General features: G+C 45.5%; 1 protein-coding gene across 5 annotated transcripts in view; it reads left to right on the plus strand.

Annotated features, from left to right (window-relative positions):
- Window positions 1-16528, plus strand: part of TNN (tenascin N) — a 73647-nt gene that overhangs the window by 43980 nt on the left and 13139 nt on the right. For 4 of the 5 annotated variants that reach the window (XM_030935781.1, XM_010367386.2, XM_030935784.1 and 1 more), the window contains 5 exons: window positions 3832-4095; window positions 6565-6695; window positions 7961-8093; window positions 8524-8675; window positions 15812-15908. In XM_030935781.1, coding sequence (XP_030791641.1) covers window positions 3832-4095; window positions 6565-6695; window positions 7961-8093; window positions 8524-8675; window positions 15812-15908 — 777 coding nt within the window. The remainder of the gene's footprint in view (window positions 1-3831; window positions 4096-6564; window positions 6696-7960; window positions 8094-8523; window positions 8676-15811; window positions 15909-16528) is intronic. The other variant, XM_030935785.1, reaches the window with a different exon arrangement.

The raw sequence follows: 16528 nt of genomic DNA on the forward strand, positions 1-16528 counted from the left end.
CTTGTTAGACCATACAGGTGACTTTCTGACATTGTCATGGCATTTGTAAAGTGTCATAGCGCTGGTGGGAGTGTAGTAATCAGGATGACCAGAGGTCACTCTCATTGCCATCTTGGTTTTGGTGGGTCTTGGCTGCCTTCTTTACTGCAGCCTGTTTTATCAGCAAGGTCTTTATGACCTGTATCTTGTGCCGACCTCCTGTCTCATCCTGTGACTTAGAATGCCTTAACTGTCTGGGAATGCAGCCCAGTAGGTTTCACCCTTATTTGACCCAGTTCCTGTTCAAGATGGAGTTGCTCTGGTTCAAGCGTGTCTGAAAAACTATAATAATGGACCCAGTGGGAGCAGTCCCACGAATGTCTTTTCCCACGAATGTCTTAGAACTCTTTCCAAAGCCTGTGTTTTCAGTCATTGTGTCTCTCAGCTATAGACAATTATAGAAAATAATGTAAAACCAATATAAAATTCTCAAAACCACTGATTAAAAACCTGTTTTGTGGCAAGCTGTTTTGTGTAGGTTTGACTGAATAGACGCTGTGTGATAGAAAGGAGCAAGTATTCACCTGGGTGGCTGGAGCCCTGTTTCCTTGCAGGAGGCAACTGACTTTTAATGAGCATCGTCTAAGTGCTAGGCCTGGGGACCAGTGGTGAACAAAACAAATATCTCTACTCTCTTGAAGTCTAGTGTGAAGATAGACAATAAATAAGAAAACACATTTAAACCCATAAATTGTGCTAAGTTCTGTGAAGGAGATGAACGTGGTATAGGTATAGAGAATTACAGGGTAAGGATGTCTTGTAGATGGGAAGGGTGAGTAGTAATAGGATTGCTATGCTATTGCTATACATTGACAGAAACACTCAAACAACAGTTGCTTCAGCAGGAAAGGAGTGTATTCCTCTCTGAAGAATGGCCAGGGCTGATATGGTCGCTCCTCATCCAGGAGACCCAGGCTTCTTCTGTGATTGTTGCTTAGTCATCCCTAGCAAGTTGCCTTCCTTTACCTAGTCACCACCCTGTCTGCAGTGTAGCCAGTGGGAAGAGGCATGCTGAAGGTCAGGGCATCACTGGGACATTGTACACATCAGCCCTTCTCATGTTCCATTGCCAGATCCCAGACAGACCTCACTGCACAAAAGGCTAGGAAATGAGGTCTTTAGCTGGATGGCCCTGTGCCCAGCTTTACTTCAGTTATGCTATCCTGTCCAACACAGCAGCTGCTAGCTACATGTGGCTATTAAAATTATTTTTATTTTTATTTTATTTTCAGAGACAGGGTCTCATTCTGTTAGCTAGGCTGGAGTACAGTGGTATTATCACTGTTCACTGCAGGCTTGACCTCCTGGGCTCAAGCCATCCTCCCACCTCAGCTTCCCAAGTAACTGGGACCATGGGCACATGCCACTAAGCCTAGCTAATTTTTAATTATTTTTAGAGATGGGGTCTCACTATGTTGAACTCCTGGGCTCAAGTGATCCTCCTGCCTTGGCTTCCCAAAGTGCTGGGATTACAGGCATGGGTCACCATGCCCAGCCTAAATTTTAATTAATTAAAAATAATTAAAATAAAAAATTTTCTTATTTGGATTAGCCACATTTCAAATGGTCAGTAGCCACATGTGACTAATGGCTACAGTATTGGACTGTGCCGATTATAGAATACTTTCATCATTGCAGAGAGATCTGTTGGACAGTGAGTATGCTTATAGAAGAAGGGGGAGAATGGATGTTGGCGAAAACTAGCCATTTCTGGCAGAGGGAAGGGTATATGTGATGTCCCTCAGCTGGAACAGTACTAGGGATGGTTGGAAAATGAGAAGAGGCTGGTTTTGTTGGAGCATAGTGGGTGGGAGAGCAAGTAGCCTGAGATGAGGAGGGAGGAGCAGGGGCAGGTCAGCCAGGACCGTGCGGTGCTTAGAGGACAAAGTGGGCTATATTTATTAATACTAGAAGAGTGATATGATGCAGTGTTCATTTAAAAAACACTTTCCAGGCCACAGTGAGGAGAGTAAATGGATAAAATGACAAGGATAGAAGTGGGGAGATTCGTAGAGAAGCTGCTAGAAAAGTCTGGGTGAAAAATGCTGATTGTCTAGGTAAGTGTGATGGCAAAAGAGATAGAGAAGAGGGGATGTCTGGAATATATTTTTGAGGTATGGATGATAATACCTGTTGATAGATTTGAGGTAGGAAGAAAATGAGGACTCAGGTATGACCTGTGTTATTTATTTGAGCAACATGGGAGATTGAACTACCATTTCTTGAGAGGGGAGACTGAGAAATAAAAAGTTTGGGGAGGAACATCAAGACTTTTAAATATTTAAGTTCAAGATATTTGTGAGATTCCTTGTTAATTGAGTGATTCATTTATTGATTACATAAATATGTATTGAGTGTCTAATACAGGCCAGGCACTGTGGTGGAGATGCAGTTGTATAAACTAGTGAGGGGCTCAGAATTAATAGATATTGTGGAGCAATTAGCATCTAGTTGGTATTTAAAGCCACGGGCATGAGTGAGATCACCTAGGCGGAAAAGCAGAGAGAGGAAAAGAGGGAGCTTTGGGACAGGTGCAGTGGCTCTCACCTGTAATCCCAGAATTTTGGGAGGCTGAAGTAGGTGAATTGCTTGAGCTCAGGAGTTTAAGACCAGCCTGGTGAAATCCTGTCTTTACAAAAAAAATACAAAAATTGGCTGAGTGTGGTGGCATGCACCTGTATTCCCAGCTACTCAGGAGGCTGAGGTGGGGGGATTGTTTGAGCCTGGGAGGACAAGGCTGCAGTGAGCTATCATGGCACCACTGCTCTCCAGCTTGGGTGAAAGAGCGAGACTCTGTATCAACAAAACAAAACAAAGCAAACAACAAAGAAAGGGAGCTTTGGGTGCTCCAATGTTTGAAGGTTGCTGACAAACGACTGAAGAAGAGCCAGTGAGTTAGGAAAATCAAGGGAGTGTATAGTCATGGAAGCCAAGGGTTGAGAGTGTTTCAAGAAGGAGGGCGTGGATCAGCTCTGCTAAATGCCACCCAGAAGCAGTGTAAAGTTGAGAATGGCAAGTATCCATTAGAGGTGGCAATACGGATGTTGTTGGTGACTTAGACTAGCAGATTTAGTTGTGTGGCATAGAAAGATGCAAACACGATTGATTGGAGAGTAAGCAGTGAAGTTAAGTTATGTAGACATTTATCTTGAGACAATCTGTCAGTTTAGGGTTGCAGAGAAATGGAATGATATGGGGGAGGATGGGGGATTCTAGACCTTGCTTGTCTGGGACTGATGACAGAGAAGAAGAGACTGATGACACAGGAGAGAAAGGGCAGATCCACAGCAAAGTCCTTGAGAGGGTGGGAGGGCCCAAAATTCAGAGTGAAGAGTCTTGGCTTTAACATAAGATGTCAACAGGAACTTAGCCTGTACCCTCCATTTCCCTGGGCCTGCACTCTCCTCCCGTTGTATAAGTCAGAAAGGTTGGAGGATATGACCTCGGCTCTCAAAGTAACTAGATACCAGGGAGATCAGAAAAGAGGTTATATCCACAGCAGTTTTGGTGGCTCGTCTTGTTGCTTAGCAAGTTTTATTGTTATTTTCATGAGAATTACAAGGACAGAAGTTTTTTATATATAAAAACTGGGAGAAGATCTGATTCCTTCCAGTTTTCTGTCCAGTGGTTTGTTTCCTTGGAAATGGAGACCAGGGGCCTTTGACTCGTGTTTTAAGTGGAATTCTACCATTATTAATGATAACATGATGGAGAGCTCCTGGTGATGGAGTGGTAAGATGGGATGCCCTCCTTTGTTCTAAAGTTCAGTCTTTTCTAAATCTTTTTAAAAAGAAATTGACAGCCCCAAAAACCTGGTGACTGACCGGGTGACAGAGAATATGGCCACTGTCTCCTGGGACCCGGTGCAGGCCACCATTGACAAGTATGTGGTGCGCTATACCTCTGCGGACGGAGAGACCAGGGAGGTTCCCGTGGGGAAGGAGCACAGCAGCACCGTCCTGACGGGCCTGAGACCAGGCATGGAGTACATGGTGCACGTGTGGGCCCAGAAGGGGGACCAGGAGAGCAAGAAGGCCGACACCAAGGCCCAGACAGGTACTGAGAGGGACCAGGCCAGGGGAACCCCTTACACTTACCAGGAGAGAACCTTCCTCCATGGGCTGGGGAAGGGAGCAGGAGGGTGGTTGCTTTACCCGAGGGCATTCTTCAAAGTGGTTCCTTTTTTATGTCTTTGAGATAATTAAGTTGACCCAACAGCGCAGCTAAGAGAGTGTAGAGGGAGTGCTGGTGTCAAAGGCGGCCTCCCTCACCCCTCCACCTGGCCCAGCGCTCAGACTCTCCACACTTGCTATGGAGAAAATGGTTGGGCCTTAGCTGCAGTTGGGAGAAGATAGAGGCAGGAGCCTCTTCTGTTTCCATCTTCCACAATGGAGTCAAAGGGGGTGCATCTTTCTCCATTCCATCCTCAGTTGATGAGGAAAGGCACCTGAACTGCATGTATTTTGTGTGTGTGATGGGGCCTCTGGTCTTGGCGGAGCATCAGGGAGGTCAGAACCCAGAAGCACTTGGAAGACAGCACTGTGCCCACCCTGAGGTCTGTGGGCCTCTTCAGGCAGTGCGGGCAAGGTCTGTCCATTCCATCCATGGTTGAATGCACCAAATGTTGCCACGGGACCTAGAGATGTCTTGAATTTCTCTATGATCTTTATTAGTTAAAATTAACTTGCATTTTTAATCTAAAAAGTAATATATGCTTGTAGTAAATATTTTCAAACTAAACAGAGATGTGTTAAAAAAAAAAAATGTCTGGGCACGGAGGCTCATGCCTATCATCCCGGCACTTTGGGAGATTGAGGCGGGTGGATCGTCTGAGGCCAGGAGTTTGAGACCAGCCTGACCAACATGGAGAAACCCCGTCTCTACTAAAAATACAAAAATTAGCCAGGTGTGGTGGCAGGTGCCTGTAATCCCAGCTACTTGGGAGGCTGAGACAGGAGAATTGCTTGAACCCAGGAGGAGGAGGTTTCAGTGAGCCAAGATTGCACCCTTGCACTCCAGCCTGGGCAACAAGAGCGAGACTCCATCTCAAGAACAAACAAACAAACAATTCTTCTCTCTGTCCTGGACTCCCTAGTACGCAGTGTTGCTCTCCAGATGCCAACAGTAGCCAGTTCTCCCTCCTTTCCTTTTTCCCACTTCCTACCTCCTTCTCCCCTTCCTTTCTCTGTTCCTTTCTCCCTTATTCCTTTCTTCTCCTCTTTCTTCTTTATCTTCTCTTGGTTTCACCTTCTCCATTTTTGAAGACAGCAATAAAAAAAAATTCTTATTTTCCTGCTCCATAGAAATGTGAAAGTAACTAAGACAGACATCTCTAGTCCATAACCAGGGGGTGGTGGGCAAAGAGGTGGCAGGAGATTGCTTAAGATATTAAAATAGCCACAGTTTTGCCTTGATTATGAAATCAGGAAATTCAGTTTTTCTGTGAGATGACTAGAATAAAATCCATGCCAGATGTTATGCTTTAGAAAATCAAACCAAGTTAATATTACAGAAACTCAAAATTTGTCAAAACATACTAATTCAAAACAACAGCTGTCTGATTTCTATTAAAATACTGCAATTCAGTTCTCACTGAAATGCTACTGGGTAGAAAATAGCCTGGAGGCGTCTTTTTGGGAAGTTCTAAATTAAAATAACCTTCTGTGATAATGCTTTTTCAAAAGAGAAATTTCCATTCATATCTTCTTTGTTTAAAAAAAAAAGAGCCTTCTGACCAGTTATGATGTTGACTAGTATTTTTACTGAGCTTTCGTTTTCCTGGTCTACAGTGCACACTTGCTTACACACTTGCTTTCCCTCTAGTGTTTGGGTGAGGAAGTACATAGAAGAAAAGCTCTGCTCTTCCTATATACCTTCACTTTCCCGCCTCCCTCCACCACAAGAGGCGGAAGGAGGGGCCGGCGGGGCGTCAGGGCGAGGCGGGAGAGGGAGGGGGGGAGGGCGGGGGAGGGCGGGGGGAGGGGGCGGGAGGGCGGAGGGAGGAGGGCGGAGGGGCCGGAGGGGAAGGGAGGGCGGGGAGGGAGGAGGGAGGGAGGGGAGGAAGGAGAAAGGGAGAAAGGGAGAGAGGAAGGAAGGAGAGCAGAATGAAAGGTAGGGACGGCCTGACCTTACGGAGCGGTGACGCAATCCGGGTAATCCTTCCGTTTCTACTCCGTCCGTACGTCCCTGTCCTACCACCTTCCTCCGTCCTTCCTTCCTTCCTTACTTCCTTCCTTCCTTCCTTCCTTCCTTCCTTCTCTCTCTCTCTCTCTTTTTCTTTCTTTCTCTTTCCCTTCCTCTGGGACCCACCCAATGCCCTGTTCTTCTTGTCTCTAATGGGTCTGTACTGTTAGAAACAAACGTCAGAAAGGCCCTGTGGCAGGGAGGAAGAGAGTCTGCAAACTGCTTGAAAGAAGGAGGAGAAATGGGAGGGTTTGAAAGGGGAAAATATAAACTGGTGTCTCAAAAATTACCTTGCCTCAGTTGTATCTTAGTAATAACAATAACCTGACTTTCTATGTACAGAAATTGACCCTCCCAGAAACCTTCATCCATCTGCTGTAACGCAGTCTGGTGGCGTGTTGACCTGGACACCCCCCTCTGCTCAGATCCATGGCTACATTCTGACCTACCAGTTCCCAGACGGCACAGTTAAGGTACGGGGGATTCCTTGTCTTTTCTCCTGGTGCCTTCTCTTCTGTGTGAAGCAACTAACTTGGGCCAATCCGCTCATTTGCTGGCCTCATGGCAGCTTGCTGATCTTTATTGATCACATTGCTGCTTGTACGTCTGCTCCGGGTTATTTTGTTTATTGTTAGTCTTCCTTAATAAATGTAAGCTCTATGTTTGTTTCATTTATCACCATATCTAAAGTGCATAGGACAGTGCTTAGCGCATGGTAGGTGTTTGATATATATTTATTGAACGAATTGATTAACCCTTATTTCAAGGGTTATAGCTCCCCTTAGAATCTGAAGGCCAGCAAATTTTCTTTTTCTTTTCTTTTTTTTTTTTTTTTGAGACGGAGTCTCGCTCTGTCACCCGGGCTGGAGTGCAGTGGCCGGATCTCAGCTCACTGCAAGCTTCGCCTCCCGGGTTTACGCCGTTCTCCTGCCTCAGCCTCCCGAGTAGCTGGGACTACAGGCGCCCGCCACCTCGCCCGGCTAGCTTTTTATGTATTTTTTAGTAGAGACCGGGTTTCACCGTGTTAGCCAGGATGGTCTCGATCTCCTGACCTCGTGATCCGCCTGTCTCGGCCTCCCAAAGTGCTGGGATTATAGGCTTGAGCCACCGCCCCCGGCCAGGCCAGCAAATTTTCAAAACCTGTCCCAATGGAAAATTATTATTCTCCCTCCTTGCCGATGAAGAAAGAAGGGAGGAAGGAAAAACAGGAAGGACACTTAGGTTTATTTGTTATCTTAATTAGTGCTTATGACAGCACCACTAGGAAGATTAGCCCTATGTTTATAGAGGAAGTAAGACTGGTTCAGAAGGAAGCTTATTGAAATACCAACTATCTCCTTGTCTCAGATATCAGTGGCCAGTTTCACCTCCCCTATTAATTTCTTCTTAGCCCAGCATTGCCGGCCTGTTGCTGCCAACGATGGCTATAGTTAGAGCCCCTGTGTGTATCTGAAGGCCAAAGTCTCCCAGAAACTTGGCCGGTAATCCTGAAGCTGCAGTCCTGGGTACTGGCTCTCAGTTGATGCTCCCAGTGATGCTGATTCTCCATGGCATGGCTCTCCAGAGAAGTGGCTGGGACGCACTGTGATTCTGGGCTGCCACTGAGGCTTCAGAGAGACAAAAGACTGTGCCCTCAGAGAGCTTCTGTCATTAGTACCCGGGAATGCTGTTGACACCTAGGGTGCTAGTGGGTGATAAACGGAGTCACTAGCTGTCTACTCTCTGCCTTGTTTGGTAGGAGATGCAGCTGGGACGAGAAGACCAGAGGTTTGAGTTGCAAGGCCTGGAGCAAGGTGCCACCTACCCTGTTTCCCTTGTTGCCTTTAAGGGTGGTCTCCGGAGCAGAAATGTATCTACCACCCTCTCCACAGGTAATGTAGAATCCTGTGCTCTGAACAACCATGCAGTGAGAACCAGCATTGGAGAGGCTAGCAAAGCAGTCCAGGGAGGAGCAAGTGGATGCAGAACTATTGATTTCTCTAGGCATGGGGAAGTGGAAATGGGGTTATGTGTTCAAAAGAAATCCATCCCACAGTGGGGAGGCTAAAGAGAGGAGTGAAAGAGAGTGTTATTTTGTGGGGCAGTTGAGTTGGGGAAGGAGGTGATGTGAACTTGACTTTTTCCTGGTACATTTGGGGAGTTGAAGAGAAAAATAAGATATGAGTGAAGAGTTGGAAGAAGCTAAAGTAGGAAGTTATGAAATGATTTCCAAACAAAATAAATTGCCTTAACATAGGGAGAAACTCCACCTCTTTCCTCCTTGCCCTGCTCCTAACAACACTCTCTCTGCTTGGCTCCCAGTTGGTGCCCGTTTCCCACACCCTTCGGACTGCAGTCAGGTTCAGCAGAACAGCAATGCCGCCAGTGGTCTGTACACCATCTACCTGCACGGCGATGCCAGCCGGCCCCTGCAGGTGTACTGCGACATGGACACGGACGGAGGTGGCTGGATTGTGAGTCACGCAGAACCTGGGGGAGCTCTGTGTAGGGCCTTGCTTCTCAGCCCAGGATGCCGGTCATGGATGCTCCACAGAGTGTTTGGAGCCCTATTTCTTCTCCACCCATGGAAGAGAGGAGTTTTGGTGGCTTGTTGCTGTTTTTAGAGAGATCTCAATGTTACAGGAAAGCAGTCCCCATCCGGATCCCAAGAGAAGGTTCTTGGATCTCATGCAAGAAAGAATTCAGGGCGAGTCCACAGTGCAAAGCAAAAGCAGATTTATTAAGAAAGTAAAGTGGTGACAGTACAGCTACTCCATAGACAGAGTAGGGTGTTTCTGAAAGTAAGGAGGAATGCATGCACCCTAGGTACGATACTTGTTTATATATAGGATAAAAAAAGATCTTGAGGAGATGTGCTCTGTTACAAGGGTTTGTGATAGAGGATTAATTTTCTTAATTACTGTATTTTGCAAGAATCAATATTATTATATTTAAAGCAAAATTAGGAGTGCTTCTGTTCTCAAGATATCAGGATATCAGGACATTCCTAAGTCTGGGTCTGTTTAGTAAACACTGTCAATCTGTTCCCTTAACCATAAACATCTGGAGGCTCGGAATACCTAACTTTCTGGGACTGCAGCCCAGCAAGTCCCAGCCTCATTGTCTTAGCACTCACTCAAGATGGCTCTGGTTCAAATGCCTCTGACACCAACCCACTGTAAGGATAGAGCCTAGTACTTATTCCCTGTCCTAGAACAGGCTTGGTTAGACTAAGGCTGATGACTATGAAGGCTTGTGGGTTGATCATCATCTAGTAATGCCTTACATGTATGTATTACCTATATTTTACCTTCTTCAAAGCACTTTGAACACATGACCCTCACACAACAGCTTTAGAGTAAGTGAGAGAGGATTGTTTTTCCTATTTTACAGATAGGGACAGTGAGGCCCACAGAAAGAAGTGCTTGACCTAAGTCATACAAGAATGACAAAGCTGGGACCAGATTTCAAGACTCCAGCCTCCTAACTCATTGGTCTTCTCAGTGAGTTCATCTCAGGTCATCCAAAATGCAAATGCATAGCCTGTCTGGGGAGTTCAGTCCTCTGAACTGGAGTCTGTTGTCCAAGTTCTATACCCTGGCTCCACAGTACAGCAACAAGGCCTTTGAAATTTTGATTGGAAAGACTAAAGCCTGAAAGACGGAAACTCGAGCAATGCTCTAATTGTCCCTCTTCTGTGTAGACGTTTTATTCTCTCGGGCCATTGTCTGCCTAAACCACATGGCAGCTTCTTTGATTGCAGCAGCCTGATCCAGTTGTATGATGAGCTGCTTTTGAGGGTTGCAATCTGATCCTTCCATCTCCCCTTGCCCCTTTTCTTCCTGTGCCTGAATGATAAAGACTCTCACTGCTCCAAGCTACCTTGCAGCAGCCTTAACCTGCTGTGCCTCCGCAACTCACTGTGGGAAAGAGAGAGCATGATCTCATCGTGCTCAAACCTTATTCATTTACGCATTCAGTCAGGGGCCTGGGAAACAAAAGACACTTGAGCAGCCATGAATAAAAAGATGCCATCTGATGAGCTTCAATGAAGAAAACTTATTATCTGCACAGCGGCATCTGACGGTTGAAAGGCAGTAATTGGATTGGTTGGGGGAAATTCCCGATTGATGTAAAAAACAACAGAACAGAATGTAACTTGGGAGGTCCTCTGCCCGACCAGACCCATAGGGCTGTACCTGCTGCTTTTCATCAGCACCATTGTAAGGCTAAGCATTCTGTCCCTTCAGGCCTGCAACCCAATTTCCTGCCTTTGTGCCCATAATTGACCTTTGGCAGGATGTTTGTATTGTCTAGTGTGGCCTTTTTGTAAGCCAAGCTCTCACAGAGAAAGAGGCATTTATCTGGGGCAACATTTAGAAAGAGATCTGTCAGTCTGTCTGCCCTGAAATAGTCATGGCTTACTGCACAAATATTTATTGAGTGCCTACTATGTGTCAGGCACTGTTTCATGTACTCAAGATCCAGCAGTGAACCAAACCAATGGAAATCCCTGCCCCCAAGGAGCTTGCCATTTATATCCTGCTCATGGAAATGACCCCTCCTCAAACACAGAGATTGGTTCCAGAAATAATAAAACCACTGTGCATTCTGACCCTCCCCAGCCCCAACCCCACCCCAAGTCTTGTTTTCTGAGCCAGACTCCTGGGGTCATGCATGAACTGAGGTTCTGCAGGGTTTTACTTAAAGGCACCATGCTCCAGAAAACATGGAGTCCTGAAAACTTCCCCACAAAACATTTTACTCACAGTTGTCATAGTTTTTTGGGGGGATTTCAAGAGTCCTTTGTCACTGAAGGATGACCCATAGTCAGTTTCTCTGTTTTATTGAACTTTTAAAATCCTTTTATGGTAATTCTTCCATCCCAAGCAGCAGGAACTCAATTTGAAGAACAGACCAGAAGAACTGTGCCCTGAGGTAAACTCTGCCGCTGGTGGGAGGCTGGAAAGAACATCAGGGAACACTTAATGTCTCAAATATTTCCATCTTTGTTTTCCATCTTGAAAGTCTTAAGGGCTGCATTAGAGGCTCTTTCCACAGACATTTCAATGCAAGTTTGACTTTTTTTCTCTGTATTTAGTCGTTCAGGGCATTGAATAAGTTCTAAAATGCAATGACCACTCTAGTATAGAACCAGACATGAAGAGGGTTTTTTCCCCCTTTGAAACTTATTTAGTAAGGGGGTTTTATGATAATACCCTAATAGTTCATTATAGGGTGTTTTCATCTCATCAAATGAGAGTGGCTTAGATTCTGAGTGAGTCAGTTAAGGCTGCCTGATCCAGATGCATCAATGGTCCCTGTGGGTTCGTTCATTTGGAAACGGATATAATAAAATGCAAACCAACATTTATTGAGAGATCATAACAACTTCTTATATCTCTATGTGCCACGGTCTGGCTTAACTACTTTATGATTTACTATGATTAATGACCTTGCTGAAGCCTTGATTTAAGCTTGTGACAGAGAGGCTGTTAACATGGTAATCTAACAGTTTGGAAAAGTGAGGCTTGTCAAGGTTGCCCAAGGACACAGCTAGTAAGTATAGAGCTGGTTCTGGTTCAAAACAGTGATGCAAAGAGCACCAGAATCATTTTTGGAAACTTCCCTGGCCCAGATGAAGTATTGTTACACACACACACACACACACACACACACACACACACACACATCGCTGGAAAGCTCCTATCAAGCTTGGGCACTGGGTTCATTGATTGGAGATAGAGACCAAATACCTTTGTAATGCATCCTAGGAGGGCTGGATTGGATTTGAGCCTGACCTTGTGGTGGGAACGTGATTTGACCTGATGTATGTGGAGCCATACATCAGTGCTACATCTGTCCTAAATTTCCACTGTCCACGGTACAACAAGAGTCTCAAGGAAGGGGTGGGATCAGGCACCTTGTTAGGAAATTAGCAAGTTCTCAGAGTCTTTGGAAATGCTGTTTGCGAAACAGATTCAGTAGGGCTGGTATTTTTGAACGTTCTGACAGAAAGATAAGGTTTATGTGTGGTCTCTGTATCAGTGATTAGCTGTAGCACTCTGGATACTCACTTTTCTGGACTTTCACATCTGTCAAATGGCATCATAAATACTTGCTCCAGGGCCAGCACTCAACAGATGCTCACAAAATGATTGTCGCCTAAGTGAATAAATGAGTGAAAAAAAGTGAGGAAGCCAAGAAGGAAATAGGGCATCTTTAAAAGATGGATCCTTGAGCAAAGGGGAAAGAGAGCAACAATGTTAACGCGGCGTTAACTGTTTGCCGTGATCGTTCCTATATTCTGTTCGGCAGCTCTTGCCCATTTATAGAACATTTTATGTGGTGTCTCATTTAGTCCTCCCAGCAGTCTTATGAGGTCGGCTCTTCTCTTCCCGTCCATTCCTGTTTTACCATGAGCTGGCCGAGGGTCAGGAATAGAAGAGGCTGCCTCAGCAATCCCCACCCGTCCCCTGCCCAGGAAGTGGCTGTGGTCTGACTTGGAGCCTGGAGCCTTCTGCATCCATGGTGCCCCACTCCTTGGCCAGCAAACATGGATGGGTGCTTTGGAAGGAGTTAAATATAAATTCCCATGTGGAGCTTTCAGCATTGCTGCAGGGTAACCTACTCTCTCCTCCCTCCCTTTCTCTTTCCGGAGAAAAATATAAAGAATGCACAAATGTCAGGCAGTTTACCTTATAAATTCAAGATAATGTGTTTTACTTCAGGGCACATGCTGTGAAGTCTAGTGGAAAGGAGGGAGATTAGATTTTGTGTTGGGGCTTCTGCATCTGAATGAATGCAAAGAAAAATAGGCAGAGAGAGAAATGCAATTCCAGTCTTTGGTTAGTGGGAATCGTTCCTGAGGTTAGCTAGGATGGCGTTCAGCTTGGTTCTCAAGGTCATGTGGAATTACATGTGTTATCAATTTCAATAGTGTACACAGGTGTGTGTAGGTACTTTTCAGATTTACTTCCTATAAAAGAATCCAATTTACTGTGACTGGAACAGTGCCTTCCTTCTCCAAACAGAGGAATTTTTGAAAAGAAAGCAGTCCACACTTTGGTGAATGGCACCCAACTCTGCCTCCATTTTCTTGCTTCTCACTCATTCTTTGGTCCGTTTCAGTTTGGCTTCTGTCCATATCTCACACTGACACAGCCCTAGGTAAAATCACCAGTGATTTCTGTGCCACTAAATTCTAGGGATGGTTTTGACCTCCTGTTCCTTGACCTCTCATCGGTACTTTACTCTACTGACCACACCTTTCTCTTTGTGGCTTTTGTGATTCCATATTTTTCTAGTTTCTTTTTCTCCACTTCTGTTGCCCCTTCTTCTCTTTCCTTGATGGATTTGTCCTTCTTCGTTATACATATTGGATGTTCTCAAGGCTTGATTCTAGGCCACTTTATCTTTTCAGTTCCCATTTTCTTCCTACGTGGTCTCATCTTTTCCCATGACTTCATTTTACCCTCCTCTGGGTCCCATGCTTCTCTGCACTAACTAGGATAGAATGGGCTATGCTGCAGTAACAAACCAACTCTAAATTCCAGCAATTGAACAAACACAATGTATTTTCCTCATGTGTGCAATGTGTTGTGCAGGTTTGGCAGCCAGTTACAAGTGTGACTCATGGATTCAGGCTGTTTCCATCTCATAGTTCTGCTGTTTCAGTGTGTGGCCTTTCCCATGGCCCTGTGGTGCATGGCAGTAGAAGAGAGAGTGTGGAGAACCCACCCACACAGAAAAGGCTCCCACCGACAGCCTTTTGGCTGCAAACAGTCACATGGCTCCAACTTGAATGCAGGGGAAGCTGTAAATGGACATCCTCCTGTGTTCCTGGGAAGAAGAAAGTGAACTGGGACTCGGTGAACTCCTAGCATTGCCTGAGACACACTCTACCTTAATAAGTCTAGCCTAGACCTCTCTTTAGAACTCCAGCCCTTACATCCAATTGCTCTGTGATATTTTCATTCACCAGCATACCTCAGAAATAACTCACACTTACCACATCCCCAAATGAGCTCATGACCCACTCATAAAACCTGTACTCGGCCGGGCACGGTGGCTCACACTTTCACTTTGGGAGGCCGAGGTGTGTGGATCATGAAGTCAGGAGTTCAAGACCAGCCTGGCCAATATGGTGAAACCCTGTCACTACTAAAAATATAAAAAGTTGCTGGGTATGATGGCATGTGCCTGTAATCCCAGCTACTCGGGAGGCTGAGGCAGGAGAGTCACTTGAACCTGGGAGGTGGAGGTTGCAGTAAGCCAAGATCATACCACTACACTCCAGCCTGGGCAGTGAAGTGAGACTCCGTCTCAAAAAACAAACAAACAACAACAACAAAAACCCCAAAAGCTACAGCCTGTCCTCTCTGAATCCCCTGTCTCAGTGAATAGCTGAGGGAAGAGTCATCTGCAAGCCCAAACTATAAGAAACTTATCTTACCTTGACTTCCTCCTCTTTCAGTTCCACATTCTGTCACCAGCCCTGTCAACTTTACCTTCTATCCACTTCCGTCTATCCTCAGGGCATCCCTCATCCAAGCTACTGTCCCCCTTCATCTGCACTCTACAGTGGTCTCCTAACTAGTCATCTCACTTCCACTCTTACCCCTGACCAGTCCATTCCATACACCACAGCTAGAGATGAATCTGATCGGATCTCATTTCCTGCTTAAAACTCTGCAATAATTTCCATCGTTCTTACCTGGACCAATGTCTTCAACAATCTCTTTTAAAAGCTTACCAGGACTGACTCTTGCCATCTTCTCAGCCTCCGTTTCCATCCCTTCCTCAGCCCCCAGCAGCCCCAACATTGCTCCCCGTGCTCTTGCCTGACCACTCCTACTCATCCTGCAGCTCAGCCATGTCCTGAGGGTGGTTTCTTGGCTCCTTGGTCAGGTCCTCCTGTTTTACGCTCTTGCAGTTCTGTTGCATCTTTCCCTCATAGCCCTTATTACAATTTTAACTGCATTTTAAAATTATTTAATTTAGTAATTGTATTTACTGAACTATTAGCTCCAGGAGGGAAAGGACCGTTTCTGATTTATTCACTTTGCACGCTATCTTGCATATTGCCTAGTGCATAGTAGATGATCAGTAAATACTTGTTGTGTGAACTTTTTTCTCCATAAGTATTAATTGCTGTGCTAAGAATCAGGCGAATTAAAAAATAATTCCTACTCTCAAACTATTTGAGAAAAGGGGAAAAAAGATGCTATAAATGTGATGTGCCCCAATTGAGTCAAATGGGTGTTGAAAGTTACATGTGAGAATTGGCTGAGGTCTGGAATGTCTTGCCCTAGGCAATCCACACTAGCAACTGAATCACACAAATAATGGAAAGAACTGAAATTTCTTGAGGGCAGGAAGCTTCTCTGCTTTTGCTCTACACGCCTTAGTACCTGACATACTACTGTACATATAAATAATACTTATTAATATAGTGAATCTACTGACATATAAATAAAAAGCCTCTCTAAAAAGAAAGGCATGCTAGCTGGAGGAAGGCAGTGTATGAGCAAGTTCTTGGTTTTCTCTTGTCTCCCAGCACGTATATCTGTTTGGAGGGTCGGAGTGAAGTGTTCATCTCCCTTCTCAGGTCTTCCAGAGGCGGAACACTGGGCAGCTGGATTTCTTCAAGCGATGGAGGACCTATGTGGAAGGCTTTGGGGACCCCACGAAGGAGTTCTGGCTTGGTATGATCTCAGAATCCAGGAGGCTGGGGCTGTAGGGGGTGATTTCTCCCAGGACAAGCTAGCTAGGAGGCTTAGGGAAGCTCACCACCTTCACAGAGAGGCCCCAGTGGCAGGGAGACAGAGGACTGTGCCGAGCAGGGTCTTGGTGGGCGTGTTGATGGGAAGGCTCTCCTGCACTCTGAACTTGCTGAAAGGTAGGGTGGTCACAGGGGTTTTATGCTGATTTAAGCGCTGCAGGACCTGCCTGCAGCCTGAAGATCTTAGAAGGCACAGTAGTAGAAAAAAAGTTCAGGGATTGGGATGCTGGGTCATTACTGGAAGGTCACTGTAGCAGTCTCTAAAATTCTGTTGGTGTGGCCAGGCATTATGGGCAATGTTTTCCCCCTTTTCCCTCTGCTCTCCTCTGGAGCAGATGTTCACAGAGAGGGAAATAGCCAAAAGCATGAATTGGGAAATTAGGAATGAAAAAGTCATGATTCAGATACCCAGTGTCTAATAGAGTAGATGATGTTGTGGTTTGTTCAGTATAAAATCTCTTAGGGGATCTTAGGATGAGTCGTTGACCCGCCCTCCTACTTGGTGAGATAAATGGATGATAAATACAACTGCTTCTGTTTTAG

Source organism: Rhinopithecus roxellana, chromosome 8, assembly GCF_007565055.1.
Source record: "Rhinopithecus roxellana isolate Shanxi Qingling chromosome 8, ASM756505v1, whole genome shotgun sequence".
In the NCBI taxonomy this organism is placed as follows: Eukaryota; Metazoa; Chordata; class Mammalia; order Primates; family Cercopithecidae; genus Rhinopithecus; species Rhinopithecus roxellana.